The following is a 14,490-nucleotide window of genomic DNA, read 5'->3' as shown; positions in this document are numbered from 1 at the left end:
GTATAAGCCAGCTGTTAAGCCAAATAACTTCTTCATGAGTGTGACTGAATTATTAACTTGTCTGGGATTGCTAATATAGCTTGAAGGGGCTCAATTAGAAAAAAAACAAAGGACAGGAGGTGGGAGAAAAGAGGAAGGAGAGGATTAGTGGTATAGAAAATAGTATAAGGGACACAGGCTTTACAGGGCTTAGGGACAAGGGAGGTGGAAGGAATAAGGTCTGTGCCTCCCTCCACTAAGCACCAGCAGGTGCTCCCATAGGTGTGACTTGACTGTGGCCAGGTGACTTTTCAGCAGCCTGAAGGGAAATGAGCAGTAAGAGAGTTAAAAACAAACTAAACATGGCACAGTGGCCCTTCTCAGTCCCAGGTGAAATGGGCTGTTTGGTTTGTTAGTGAAACCTGTGATTCCCAGACTGTGCGTTGCCGCAGATGTGAACCTCCTTAAAGGTATGTGCTGTGTAGCAACTGGCTCCAGTTTCAGGTTGTGGATTATGATAAACCTTGCTTGACTCTGAAACACAAACAGAACCCACTGGATGTATGTGGGACAGAGTCCTTACCCCAGCTGTGCTGCTGCTGAGTTATGTGGGTGAGCTCATCAAATGGCCCAGGTCCCTCTCACAGCACCAGAGTGGCTGTAAGGTGGCTCATATTTTCTTGTGTGGTGCAAGAGTGGATTCTCTGTCTATATCCAAGTATAATACAAACCTTATCTTTTATTTTGCCAACGTTAAAACCCAGTTGATTCATTATAATTCTCTCATTAAAACAACCGGGGTTGACTTTGCAATTAGTTCCCTGTTAAAAAAGAAAGGAGATATCCTCAGAGGAGCCCAGTGAGCACCGCTCCTTGTTCATCTTTTGATCTTCCACCGCTTTCTCCCTGCCTCTCAATGCACCCCGCTGCCTCCCATGCGGTGTGCACAACAGGATGCCTCTGTGTGTGTACCGCAATCGGAGATGCTGCCGGGTTATTTCCAGCAGCCCAGTGGGACATATGTATTCTTTCTTCTGAATATTTATTTAGCTTTGCTTGCACATCTGGCAACAACAAAACAAAGCGCACCCGGAGTCCATCACTTTGCTAGCAGAAGATCCTGCGTAGCTTTCCTCTTTTCTTGTGTGTTTTTCTTAGGTGGAAAACCAGCTTCCTCAGAAACCGAGTTATAGATGCAAATAACTTTACTTGGAGCAGCTTCCCTAAGTTTAATACCTCATCCTGTCTGTATCTATGAGATGAAGGTGTGCTGTGATGGGATCTCTCATGTGATCCCCGGTGTGGTCTCTGCTGTATAGTCTGAAGATGAGGTGTAGATGGCATTCAGGAGCTGCTTGCGTGGGATGATGAGAGGTGGCATCTGAAGGAAGCACCCATTGATGAGGTACTTGCAAGGTAAAGTGCTTTGTAGGGAGCACCCAGGGTGTGCCAAAGCAGAGCTGTGTAGAGACAAAGTGGTTCTGTGCGGCACCTCATTATGTGCTTACAATGACAAGCACTTCAGAAGGACTGCTTAGAGTGATTAAATTGAGATAAGAGGAGATAATGGGAGCAACAGAGCTAAAACACTGCAAGTGGTGAAGCCACTGCTGAGCACACTGTGTGGGCCCAGGGATGTGCAGCCTGGCTGTGTGTGGGAGGGGAGCTGTGCTGAAGGAGCAGGGGCAGCCCTTCTGGTTTCTGCAGCCTGGAGGCTGATTGTAAAGCCCTTGTGGGAGTCTGTGTCTTAAATGCTGCCTTCTGTCCCTGAGTGAGGTGTTGGGGATGGTGAGAAGGCTTTTGGGTCACCTCCCTGCCTCTATTCTGGTGCTGTGGGATAGTGAGTCCAAAGGGTATAATAGTGCAGCGTGTGCTTATATCATGGTGGGATGGCAAGAGGGGAGGCAAATTTATGAGCAGGTAAGGAGAGTTTGGAGAGGTTAGGGAAAGGTTCTGCCCCACAGGGTGGTGAGCATGGGATAGGGCTGTATAGTGCAGTGGCCCTATTGCAAATTGGGATATTCTGTGGTTCTCTGCATGCTGTCCTGCTCCTCCTCCCCACCAGATGTTTGGGATGGAAGCAGCACGTGTCACGTTTGCTATTCCCCAGCTGATTTGGAAGCTTGCTGCCTTCCCAGCCATAAAGGGACACTCGAGGCTGCCTGTTCTATGGAGTGGGCCATGCGTGTGCGTACACAGCCCTGACAGCTTGGTTGAATCACAGCTCAGGCTTGTAGGCAGCTAAAAATAAGGGAAGGAATCTGCTGAAAGCCCACTGAAGTTAATGGGACATGGCTAATGCCTTTAAGTGGGAATGGGATGGAGGATCCTATCTCTCAATCATGTGGCAGTAGCAGCAATGACAGCGAGGATTCACTTCTCATTGTGGTGCGGTGCGGGCAGTAATCCGGGCTGGATGATAAGCTACGCAAGTGCTATATTAGGCCTTAAGGTGATTATTGGGTGCCCGGTGGAGCTGCCGTTCAGCCGCTGGCCGATAGATGGCGCTGTGGGAGCGGGGCCGCCGGCCGGGCTTCCCCTCTCCTCCCCGCTGCCGGGCTGTGTGTGTGTGGGGGTGTTCACTGCTGATGGGCGGGGCGACCGGCTAATGAGATTCGAGGTGGGCGGGTCTTCGCGGTGTCTCAGCCAATAGGCGGCGGCGGCCCCGCATAAATTATAGTGTGGGCCGGGATGGCCAGGTTTAGTGCGTTGCGGCGCGGCGGAGCGCTGACCCCGCAGCTCGCCCAGCGCAGCCCCGAGCCGGCCGCCCCGCCCCAAGCGTGTGCCCGGGGAGCAGGGCAGCGCTCCCGGCCGCGGTCGCATGAATGCCCAATGTTGTAGACCGGTGGCAATGGATCTAGGAGTTTATCAACTGAGGCATTTCTCTATTTCTTTCCTCTCGTCCTTGCTGGGCACCGACAGCTCCTCCCTGAGGCTCGACAGTAGGTAAATAACGCGGTGCGGTCGGGCGGGCTGTGCCTTTGTCCGCGGGGCCGGCCCGCAGCCGGGATCCCCGTCCCCGCTCCGCCTCTAACGCGCCCCGTGCGCTTCTCTCTGTGTCTCCCGCAGCTCCTCCGGTGCGAGCGTGGTAGCCATCGACAACAAGATCGAGCAGGCAATGGTACGTACAACCGGGGGGATATGGGGCTGCCCTCCGCTTATTTTATTACCTCGGGTTTATGTATTTATTTTTTTACTGAATTTAATTCTTTTTATTACTCCGATTATTGTTGTTATTCGGCGCTTTGGTGCTGTTATTTTTCGAGCTGGCCCCCCTCAGCATCTCTCACCCTCCCACCGTGCCCGGCCGCCCTTTGTTGGCGGAGCTCAGCCCGGAGCCCGTTCTCACGGGAGGCTCCTCCGACTGTTGCTAGGCAAACTACCAGCCTTTAACTCCCGGCTATAAATAACTCGCCTTCTCATTGGACGACCCGCGCTCTGACGTCACCCCCGCTTGGCGGGAGGGAGGGAAATGCGGCAACCTGCGCCCAGAACTGGCTGCAGCCGGTGCGCGGGGGGCGGGGCTACAGGGAGGGGGCGTGGCCTGAGCATCCCCCCCCCCCCCCCCAAGGCGCACGTGTGCGATGGGACCACGACCCCCCCTCCAAACCCACCCCCCCAGGCCACCCTGTGATGCCCTGCTTGCTTTGAACCCTTAGGACCTGGTGAAGAGCCACCTGATGTACGCCGTGCGGGAGGAGGTGGAGGTGCTGAAGGAGCAGATCAAAGAGCTGATAGAGAAGAATTCGCAGCTGGAGCAAGAAAACACGCTGCTCAAAACGCTCGCCAGCCCGGAGCAGCTCGCTCAGTTCCAGGCGCAGCTGCAGACTGGTTCACCTCCATCCTCCGGTCAGGCACAGGGCACGGCGCAGCAGCCAGCCCAGCCGGCTTCACAGGGCTCAGGGCCCTCTGCGTAGCCATGGGTGGCACCGCCGCCCCGCCGGCCTCTGGACTGCCTGCAGAAGGGGCTGGTGGTGGCGTGTGGCCCATCTGCAGCACCTTGCAGGACTCCGCACCCCGCATCGCCACGAGGAGCTCCCCGCACTCATCTCCCTTCCCTCTGGTTCAAAGGAGGCTCCGTTCGGTTCTTAGCTTGATCGAGTGAAACAAACTTCCACCAGAGAATTAGCACAAGGACGCTGGGACGTGAGCAGCTTCTGCAGGTGGCTGAGAAATGAAGCTGCATGCCTGAATTATTATTATTATTTTTTTTTTTCCCCTTTTGTTTGTTTTTAAATCTGCTCATCCAGTGATGCGATCCTTACAAGTGCTTTTTCAGCTCGGAAATGTGAAGAAATAGACTGGAGTGAAAAACAAAGTGATGGCGCAACCCCCCATAGAGTGCACTTGAGTTCCGAGTGAGGACCGGTGCATAGGACCTCAGAGGAAGAGGGAGAAAGGTAAACTCAGTGTTTAACACTTAACTGTCACCTGAAACCTTAAGTGCAAATATTTGCACCGTTTTCTGAAGCAGTGGACAGGTGCATAAAGCTGTATTATATATATAGAAGGCAGGTAGGTGACGTACAGCCGGGTCATAGGAGAATTACAATGAAGGTTATTTGCCTACTGTATATTTGTGTATTTAGTGTAATTACTTTGTAAAATAGCAAACTGTAACTATTTAGGTTGTACAGATTGAGGTTTAGTTGTTTCATCGGCTGATCTGAAGAAGTTTGGGAATTGTTTGTTTGTTTTTTCTTTTTTTAATGCTACATAAATAAGAATGCACCTACGCAACTGTTCAGATGGCAGATTTATGCTGTTTGTGTAACTTCTGAAGTTCCCTGGCTGCTGATTATCTTGAAGTAAATCTCTGTTCATTGTAGTTTGGTTCAAGACAGGAAAAACCACTCCAAAAATTACCAAGCCCCGCTAGCAAAGAATTAAGAAACAAAAATTGGGATTTCCCAGTATGAATTTTTTTTTTTGCATATGATCTGTATAGTAGTATGCATATGTTTTTGTGCATGTTCTCTAAACAGTTGTAACACGTCAATGTATTTAACTGTTGCACTTGTCAACTTTCAATAAAGCATACAATGTTGATAAATCCGCTGTTTGCATATTGTAATAATGTTAACTGCAGTCATTTCAACGTGTTGCAATTGGGCTTGGCTTGAACAGGCCAGGAAAGCGGTGCTGAGATGCCAGGAGCCTTGAGTGCTTTCCCCAACCTGTGAGCAGAAGAACATGAGCGTGGCCGGTGTGGGGGCATCACATCTACAGCACAATGAGACTGGGCTGAAGCTCTTGGATGTCCAAGGATACCTCAATTTCCACAGCCACAGCTCTCACCTTTTGATTCTTTGCTGCTGTTTGTGAGCTGAAATAGTGTGAATTTGATACACGGTATGACAGCTACGTTTTTGGATTGTGGAGGAGGACTTCCAGCTCTGCATGAAGAAGAGAGTTTTCCTCCATTTTGAGGGGGGAAAAAAGAAATGCTTCTTTCCTCTTCAGTAGTCATGATTATAATATGGCCAAACTTAAACCTACAGCTCTACAAGTGAAAGACTGCAGATATGGCATGGCTTTAGCCTGCAGCTGGGATAGCAGAGGGGTTTGCAGTTTTACAGTGGGTCCTATTTGGTGGTGTTAAGGATATGAATCCCAGGTACTTGCAGTATTCATCGCTGATGGAATTAAACCTGAAGTCATCTCTCCTTGATGGAGGCACTTGAAAGCATCCAGCTTAGAGGACAGTGCTGGAATTTGACTTAAAACGTAAAGGTTAATTAGGACAGTGCTGGAATTTGACTTAAAACGTAAAGGTTAATTATAAAGTTGTTAGAGGGTTTCCTACATGATAGCGTATAGAAGTATGGAAGAGATATATTTCTTGGGGAAGTCCCAAGAGAATAAGTAGGTGTAGCAGAGGAAATGAGAAGGCAATGGGGTTCGAAGGCAGGATAGACCACCTTTTTTTCCTGTGACTTAAAGCTAAATTCTGTTGGGTTCAGGTCATGAGGAGGTTGGCGCACTGCTTTGCTGTGCTGTCGCGTTACCCTCCCTGGGATCAGTATATCAAAGCAACTGCATGAGCTTGCCCCTGTGGGAATGTGAGCTTTAATTCCTAACTTGCATTCTCAGGGTTTCAGTATGTAATTTAAAAGGATTCTTAATGAGCAAACAACAGAGGGAAAGGCTGGATGCTTTTTTAACGGAGGGATTAAGCTAAAATTAGAAATTGATGATAGCCTTTGTGGCAGAACAGCACTTGAATTATCTGAATCTGACAAAAGGAATGCTAATTCTGGTGCTTTGTAAGTGGCTTAATTGTCTCCAGTTGCCTTTATATTCTGAATGTCTCGAGCACTTCCAGGCGGTAACGTTGAGTACATAAGAAGTTGATGTTAACACAGATAGGCCTTTTCACCCACTTCGCTCACCAGAATTTGCAAACAACGTTTTATGTTCAGAAATGCGGTTGACCTCTGGATTTATCGCTCCATTTAAAGAACAGCCTGAGCATATTTGGGATTTGATTGTATTTTTGTTCTTTCATACGGTGTCTAAAAGCTTGAAGGCTTTATGTTAGATAAGACGGCGATCGTTTTAGGACGCTGTGCTTCAGTGTTGGAGATCTGGGCAGTTGTTCTTTGGAGGGTTGTTTTAATTGCTTTCAAACCACGGAGCCAGCTTCTGGAGCTGGTTGTTAAGTTGCTAAAGTTAGGCAGCAGGGCTTTATGCTGAGATGATGTTAGCAATCACTGTCAAAGGAAGGAACAGACCCCCGTTTGACCAACATTTCACTTGAGACCAAAACAAAGAGTGGACTTTTCATCTCACTGTGTTGTGATACTGCAGGGATGAATTGTTTTGATATATATATATTTCTTGTTTTTGTTCTTTTTCAGAGCACTTTAAATCTTAAAGTGGACTCAATAAGCCAAGATCTGGGCAAGTAATTTTAAGACAAGTCCAGATTGTCTGCGTTCTGAAGGCTTTGTAAATGCTTCAGAAAGAGAAGTAGGCTCCATTACTGTCTGAAAGCTGTCCAGAGAGCATGGAGACCAAACCTGCAGCACTGCAGTAAGCACAGTGCCTTACAGATGCCTCTCCCTAATTCTTTTGGGAGAAATCAGTGCCTGGAAGGCATATTTCTATCCTCCAGCTGAAGAAAAAAAGACCCAGTGAGGTTATTTGGGAATTACCATCCTTGGTTTCTGTAGCTCCAGTGAATGTATTGAGATGAATTCAAACAATTTTAATTACTATTTATTCTTTGTGGGGTGCAATAGCACTGGAGCTTGCTGGCTGTAGGCATGCTCATTTAGTGTAACATAGCATCTTGAGTAGTATCAATACATGGTGTGTGTTGAAATACTTCTTGTTTTTCTCTTTTGGATGATGCTTTTTAACATTCTGGAGAGTTTTCTGCTGGAATGGACCTGAAACAAATCCCAAGTCAGAGGAATGAGGCTGGAAGGTCCGCCCAGCTCCAGGCCTGCCGGTCAGCGTGGCTTCAGATGTACGGAACTGAGCTGAGCAGTGACTGCTGGAGGGAGCTGTGGGGAGGCCTGGAACAAGATGTGGAACTGCAAGTGCATGTTTGAGGAGATCAGAAAACACTTGCCACTGGCCAAACTCTTCTGCTGTGATGAGTAAGCAGGAGACTTCTGACTCTGCTTTGTACAGAGCTAAGGCCAATAAACAGCAAGGCTGAAAATCCCAGGGCAAGGAGTTTCCAGCAGACACTGGCAACTGCTGTCCTGAATCTGGGTCCAGTTTCCAACAGGAGCAAGGCCAAGCTCAACAGTGAAGTTAAAAGACAAACTGAAGAGAAACTAGCTTCCTTATATTGGAAATACATCAGGAAAGGGCAGCAGGTCAAAAGGCAAAATGAGCAAATCTGCAAAGTCTTTCCTTGGAGCTCAGCCCCAGGCTGTTGTTCCTTGAGATGACCCCAGGAGAGCAGAGTGAGAACAAGAAGCAATGAGACTTAGCTGAGGGGGCCCCCAAAACCTGCTTGGGTGCAGCCAGCTGAGCACAAGGAAAGCAGTTCTCTGAAACCTTGTTCTTGGGCCTTCCAGAAGGGCAGCAGATCTGTTGTTGGTCAAGGAGTATGGGAAGGGGGGGGGGGAGAAGAGTTTGTGGATCATTTAAATCGCAGTCAACTGCTTTATAGCTCTGCATATATTCAGGATCTTCAGGAGCTGGAAGCTGGGTATTTGTGCCAAGCTTTTGAATCTCAAGAAGAAAGTCTTGTTTAGAGTATCTGCTTGCTTTGTGCTCCCTGAGGAAGCCACAATAAGTGGCAGTTCTTCCTTCCATTGGTTTTATTACCAAGAGCAAGCCTGTTCTGCCTCTCTGTTGCTACTGCTTTAATCAAAGCTTTGCTTCCAGATAGCCATCAGAAAAGACATCTGCAATTCAATTAGATCTGTGCTTATACTCACAGACACTGTGAAGCCAACTGCTGCCAGAGCACCATGCCCTCCATGTTGTGCTCGCTGTGGCTGCAGCCTGTAGGGCTCTGCTCTGATACTCGGCTCCTTCTACCTCCTCCGTGGGCTCATTCTCCTGCTGGGCCTCTGGCTTGCAGGTGCATGCAAGGCCTTGAGACAAGGACACATGTTTCACAGGATGCTTTTAGGAGTGCTTCCTCCGTACCCGCACAAGTCTGACTCCTTTTTTCTCATGGACTTCAGCCTGTAAAAGCATCAACCCTGTTGGTGGCTGCCTTGATCTCCTGCAGGGTCACCAGACTCAAAAGCTGAGCATCTGTGAGGAATGGTTCTTCAGAAGTACTTTCTTGACCTCCCTCTGTGAGCTGCTACCCCAGAGATGAAGGTTCCCTCCCAGTGGCATCAGGCTGTCCCCACACACTTATCACAACCTTGTATAAAAGTGTTCTAAAGGGCGTTATTGACTGACTTAATGGTCTCATTTGAAGTGTTTCTTAGTGTTGGTTATAAAGGCTCACAAAATCGCAAGTGAAGGGGCATCAGAAGAGAGGTTTGTGTGGGCTTCCGTTTAGAAAAGATACAGTTGTTATAAACCCCAAACCAGAAGAGAAGAGAAGAGGAAAAGTAAAGGTGAGTGGTGGGAGTGGATGTGGTTTGCAGCTTGCTGTAAGCTTTGCCTCCTAAAGTTCTTTTGCTTGGTGGAGATGTGGATGGAATGCTTCCTTGGGAGAAAAAGCAGATGTGGCTCAGACCAACAGAGCTGACCTCACTGCTACTGGCATTTGGTGGCCTTGGTAGCCAGTGAGGTCCCCTTCCTAGGGGAGGCACAGTCTGGGGGACAGGGTCCTGAAATGCCACCTGGCTTAATGAGAACAGGTTTCTGGAGCTGCTCTGAGCTCTTGGTATTCATATTGCCTGGGGCAAGTGAGGGTGCAGGCTTATCTACTCCAGGACTGGCTCCCAAATCCCTGTGGGATAAAGGGATCTTAACATTCTGATTATATTTTTACTGCCTGGACGTGGCCTTGGGCACGGGATTGGACCACTGACAAATGCCACAGAAGGTATAGTCCCAACCTCCTTGTGTGATAGCCACAGCCATACTTCCCTTGTTGTCCTAGCCCATCTTTTTGATGCTGCTCCTCTTTTGGAACAGGAGAGAACTTTAGTTACTGACATTGATTTGCTCTACTTTTTGTGGGCAAGGCATCAGATGAGATATTGTTAAATGGGTCACTTTCATTTCTGGTTAAAGTTTTACTTTCTCTCTCCGATGAGAATGTAATCCTGGCAGGGCTGAGAGAAGAGCCCAGCCAAGGAAAGCCTTAAATGCCCACCCTTTTGAGATGATGCATGTGAACCTCATAGACATCAGTTTCTCTTTTCTTTCTAAAAGGAAGGAGAAGCAAAACAACCCTCACTTTTGATCTAAACTTTCACCAAATGCAATTTCTACTTATACTTACCTCCAGTATGCTGCTGAGGCTCCGGGTGATGTCGGTACAGACAGATATATATCAGCTATGATCTGTGTTAGAAGGACACCCAGGGTGCACCTTTGGTGTTGCTAAATTCTGATGGCCTTATCACAATGCCAGGTGCATTTGATGTTCCCATGATAGTCTGAGCTCCTGAAATCATGTCGCTTCTAGCAGGCTTTTATACTTGTTATATACTATACTTATACTTTTATACTATTAACAATGAGTCAGCTTCCAGCCTTTGGCTTCTGAGTAGAAAATATAAATGAGCTGCAATGTACAGAGCTAGAAACCTAAAAAGAAAGAAAAGAAAAACAACCCCAAATTATTTGTTAGTATTAAATGACGCATTAGGCCTGTAGGGTTTTTCTTGATCAGTGATAGCTCTGTGGTATAAGATCACAAACCCTTTAAGGTCAGAAAAGAGCACTAAGATCATTCAGTCCAACCATCAGTCCATCCCCACCGTGCCCACTGACCACGTCCCTCAGTGCCACGTCCACATGGTTCTTGAACACCTCCAGAGATGGTCACTCCACCTCTTCCACCGTATCCTTATGTTGGATCCTTATTCTTCAGTATATTCTATCAATTTCTCTATGTCAGAGGATACCCACGGTATTTTCTCCTGTGACTCATATTGTATGCACATAATCACGCCAAAACACAAATTGCTTTTGTAGAGGGAACGTATGATCACGTAGTTCAGAATCATAAAAAGCAGTTGGTACAGCACCAACCAGTTCCCATTAGATGGCTTCCTTGCAGAAGGGGCTCTCTCTAAGCAGGCTCACCAGCTGGGGATGGTGTCCTTTTGTCCCCAGCGGGATGATAACCATAATGTCCTCAGTGTTCTCTCATGGTGCCATGAATGGTGAGGGCAGCCAGAACCTTCTGACTACAAGTTTCTGAAATCTTAGGCTGTTTCACAATAAAAGATCGAGAGATCTTGTTGTTGTTGTTTTTCTCTTGAAACCCACTGGCTAAATCAATGGGACAGAAAAATAGCAACAACCATTTCCAACAAAAATAACCAGCCACAATAAGAACTCCTTGAGACTTGAGTCCTTTGTGCTTGCTGTAGGCTTTGAAGGGCAACATCGGGAGCGTATTGAATGAGGGAAAGCTATTATTCAAAGACACAGAAGTTAGACCTATTTCTTCCCTATAAAGCTTCTCTATCATGAACATGCCAGGAGATTTGGTTTATCTTGAGTGCCTCAAATGTGTGGACATGGAGGTTTCCAATGGGACAACCCTTTAGGCAGCCGTATTTGACTGTCATCAGAATGATTAAGCAAAACAGCCCAACCCTATGATTCCACGTAGGCATTCCTCATGTAACATGTTACGTCTGGCAACTGCTAACAAAGGTCCATATTCACATGGGACCTCTCCATCTGGAAGGTGGCTGTGTAGGCAGCCTGTTTCCTCAAACCATGCAAATAGAGAGGCAGAACATGCCGTACGTTACCGCTTGGCAGATGCCTCCCAGCCTAGACAAAGTGCTTTGCTGGAGCTTATGAACACAAAGCACTTCCTCCCCTGTTTGTTTAGGGGGGCAAGGCACTTCAAAGGGAGCAGTGGAATGATAGACCAGTCCTTCTAGGGATGTCTTTGGTTCTGGGAAAGGCACAAACATCGTATGAGAAGTTGTGTGTGTCACTCATCTATTGCTACAACACCTGCAGACCTCAAGGTGCTGAGTTTTAACTTTGGCTCCCATTCCTGGGATGGCTGTAACTCCACGACCATGTTTAGTCCTCTCTGGTTTGGAGGACAGGCGGTATTAGGAGCTCCTAGGTGGAAGCTGAGGAACATGGGGTGGTTTGGAGCTGGTAAACAGCCATTCTCTTTAGGCCACAGCTTCAGAATGTTTTTATTTGGGAAGAGATGGGATCTCTGGAAGATGTAGTTGTCTTTTCCAGGTTGTTTCCCTCTCCTGGTGAAGAGGGAAGCCCTTGGGCACACTGGGCTCTGTGTTCTCCTGGGTCTTTCAGCACACAGGATACTTGGAGGGATAGCACAAGCTAATGGATAACCCTTTGGGGTAAGAGGGCATCACGGGCAGTGAGAAGTGATTTTTACCTATTGAAGGAGGAAGAGATGCCAGCGGACAACCAATAACAAGAAACAGCCCTTGAAAGGTGAGTTCTCTTTATAGGGTAGAAAATACTGAATTCACGGTTTTCCAAAATTAAGTAAAACTTTGCTTAGTGCTGATGAACTTTAGAAAGCAATCTTCTGGGTAGAAAAGCATGGAAATGGTGAGCCCTAGGGAATGAAACACCCAACTTGATTTCCTTCTGGTTGGACACACACGCCTAGCCTCCCAGTCTGGATTTCTGTCTTTTTCTCTCAATAGTGATTTACTGCATACTTAAATACTACTATTGAGTTGAAACAGCAATTGTACATGATACTACAGCTTTTGTTTCTAAATAGCCTGTTAAAAAAGGGAGAAGACGAGCTAAAGCTCAACACTTCTTATGCAACGAGTGCTAATGCAGATGCTGGAGTCATTCTCAGGGCAGTGACCTCCCCGACCCAAAGCATCAGGGGAGGAAAGTAGACCTAAATGTGGAGTGTCCATGCTTGGCCTATGTTTATAATGCACATACTGACACCAAACCCCGGGGTGTTATGGCAGGGCTGTGTGCTGAACGTGCTCTGAGTGTTGACGCTGCACCAGCATGTGGCTTTATTGCTACAAACACTTCTAGCGATGAAACGCCTGAAGGTCAGCACGCTGCCTGTGGTCTCTTTGTGACCTTATGCTGTGTGATATGAGTCCTTCAACCCGAGGCTGGTTCCAATACATGTTTGAAATACATGTTATCTGAGCAACCAAGGACTTTGTCTCTGGAGGGTTGAGTGGTGTTCCTTGAATGACGCATCTGACGTTGGGTGCAGAGATTCACACAGCCACCAGTACAGCCTACATCAATTCTGTAATGGGATGTGGACAGGGACCTGAACCCAGGGTCAAGCACACTTGTTATCTCCTGAGCTGGAATCCATCCCACTTATATTTAGGTGTTCCCTAACACAGATGTAGAATAGCTGAAGCTGTCAGAGATCTGTGGAGACCATCTGATCCAAGAACCCATTCAGAGCCAGGCTAACTGTGATATTAGAACAAGCCACTTAGGGCCATATATATGGTAGATCTGGGGATCCCTCCAAGGACAGTCTATGCATCTAGTGTTTGTGAATGTTTCTTTCCTAATACACAACTGAACTTCTCTTTGATGCATCTTTTGTCCAGTTTCTCCTACAGAGACATCTTTGGTTCCTCAAAATTGTTATACAACTGAGAACAAAACTTAGGACACCCACAGTTCCTCCATCTGTTAAGGTGTGGCAAGTGGATGTCTGAAGGATCAGTGCCCATCTCTCCCCACTTGTGAGACAAGCTCTCCTTGTCCACGCTGTTGCCTTTCTGATACCATTTTTCTGGGCTATGGAGACCCATAGGAGACAGCCAGCCCTTCCAGCGATGCTTGTCCCCAGAGAAAACTAGGATGGCACCTGTTGACAGGCCAGGAGATGACCTGCATTCAGGAGGAGGGAGTGGAGCTGGTCACCTCCACCTGCTCCCCGCACAACTCCCATGTTCAGGGCCATGTACCCACACTCATGCATAGCCCCTCTTTGGTGCCCAGGTGCTTGGTGCCATGCAAAGGGACGGGAGATATATACATGGCTATGGAAGAGCCCTTATCAGCATGCAAATTAAGACAGAAATAACAATGTGTGTGTTTTTTTTTCCCTTGGTGTGTAGCTTCAGTATTTGTTATTGCAGAGCCAGGGGCTCTCTGTGGAGAAGAGCATCGCAGCATAAAAGGAAAACACGTGTATGAGGGCCAGCGGGGAGTGCTGTGTTTGAGAAACACTGATGGGATAATCGTAAAGCAATTAATTTATTTAGGAATGACAAAACAGCCAGCAGGTGATTGTTTTGTTCTCTGACAGGGGCGATGATCTTTTGTGTATGAAGAGGCTTTCAGGAAAAGCTATTTAAGTTGAATCCATCAGGATTTTTTCAATGGAATATTTTTGACAGAAGACACTATTTTGGTTTGTTTGCTAAGGGTTAAAAGTGGTTACAAATGCTAACAAAAAGTCAGAGTTACGTGGAGGCAAAACGCAAAAGGCACGCTTTCAATTAATGCATTGCTTGTTTTAATGAAATCTGGAATTTCACAATGATATTTGAATGTTAAATGTTATGTAGGGCTTTTTTTTTTTCTTCTTTAACGTTACTGCTGACATGTAATGAAATCATCACAGCGCATAATAACATCTTATCATTTCTAGCTCAGAGTGTTGCCTGTTTGTTGTAGTGGAACAGTTTGGCACCTGATCAAAGTGTCTCCTGACTGTCTTGTAAAAAAAATAATGTCAAACTTCCACTACAACACAGACAGGAGACACTTTGATCTAGAAAAGAAAATATGTTAGTGTTTACTAAGTGGCAGATGGTTTTAATAGTTTTCAAATAAAACAGAATAGAAAGAGAAAAAAACACACCAGTACAATATACTTATATAATGTACAGTACTAATGAAATGCCTCAATATACTGTGAAAATAAAACAAAGGAAAAGTGAGGCACTG

General features: G+C 46.9%; 1 protein-coding gene across 5 annotated transcripts in view; it reads left to right on the top strand.

The window, feature by feature from the left end:
• TSC22D1 (TSC22 domain family member 1) overlaps positions 1-5,032 on the top strand; it is a 61,410-nt gene extending 56,378 nt beyond the window's left edge. For 3 of the 5 annotated variants that reach the window (XM_015851744.2, XM_015851749.2, XM_015851747.2), the window contains exons 2-3: positions 3,049-3,100; positions 3,639-5,032. In XM_015851744.2, coding sequence (XP_015707230.1) covers positions 3,049-3,100; positions 3,639-3,896 — 310 coding nt within the window. In that variant the 3' untranslated portion in view covers positions 3,897-5,032. Of the gene's footprint in view, positions 1-2,664; positions 2,926-3,048; positions 3,101-3,638 lie in introns of those variants that run through there. The other 2 variants (XM_015851746.2, XM_015851748.2) reach the window with 2 other exon arrangements.
• The last annotated feature ends 9,458 nt before the right edge of the window (positions 5,033-14,490 follow it).

This window comes from Coturnix japonica, chromosome 1, assembly GCF_001577835.2.
Source record: "Coturnix japonica isolate 7356 chromosome 1, Coturnix japonica 2.1, whole genome shotgun sequence".
NCBI lineage: Eukaryota > Metazoa > Chordata > Aves > Galliformes > Phasianidae > Coturnix > Coturnix japonica.
This window is presented reverse-complemented; position numbering and strand designations above follow the sequence as displayed.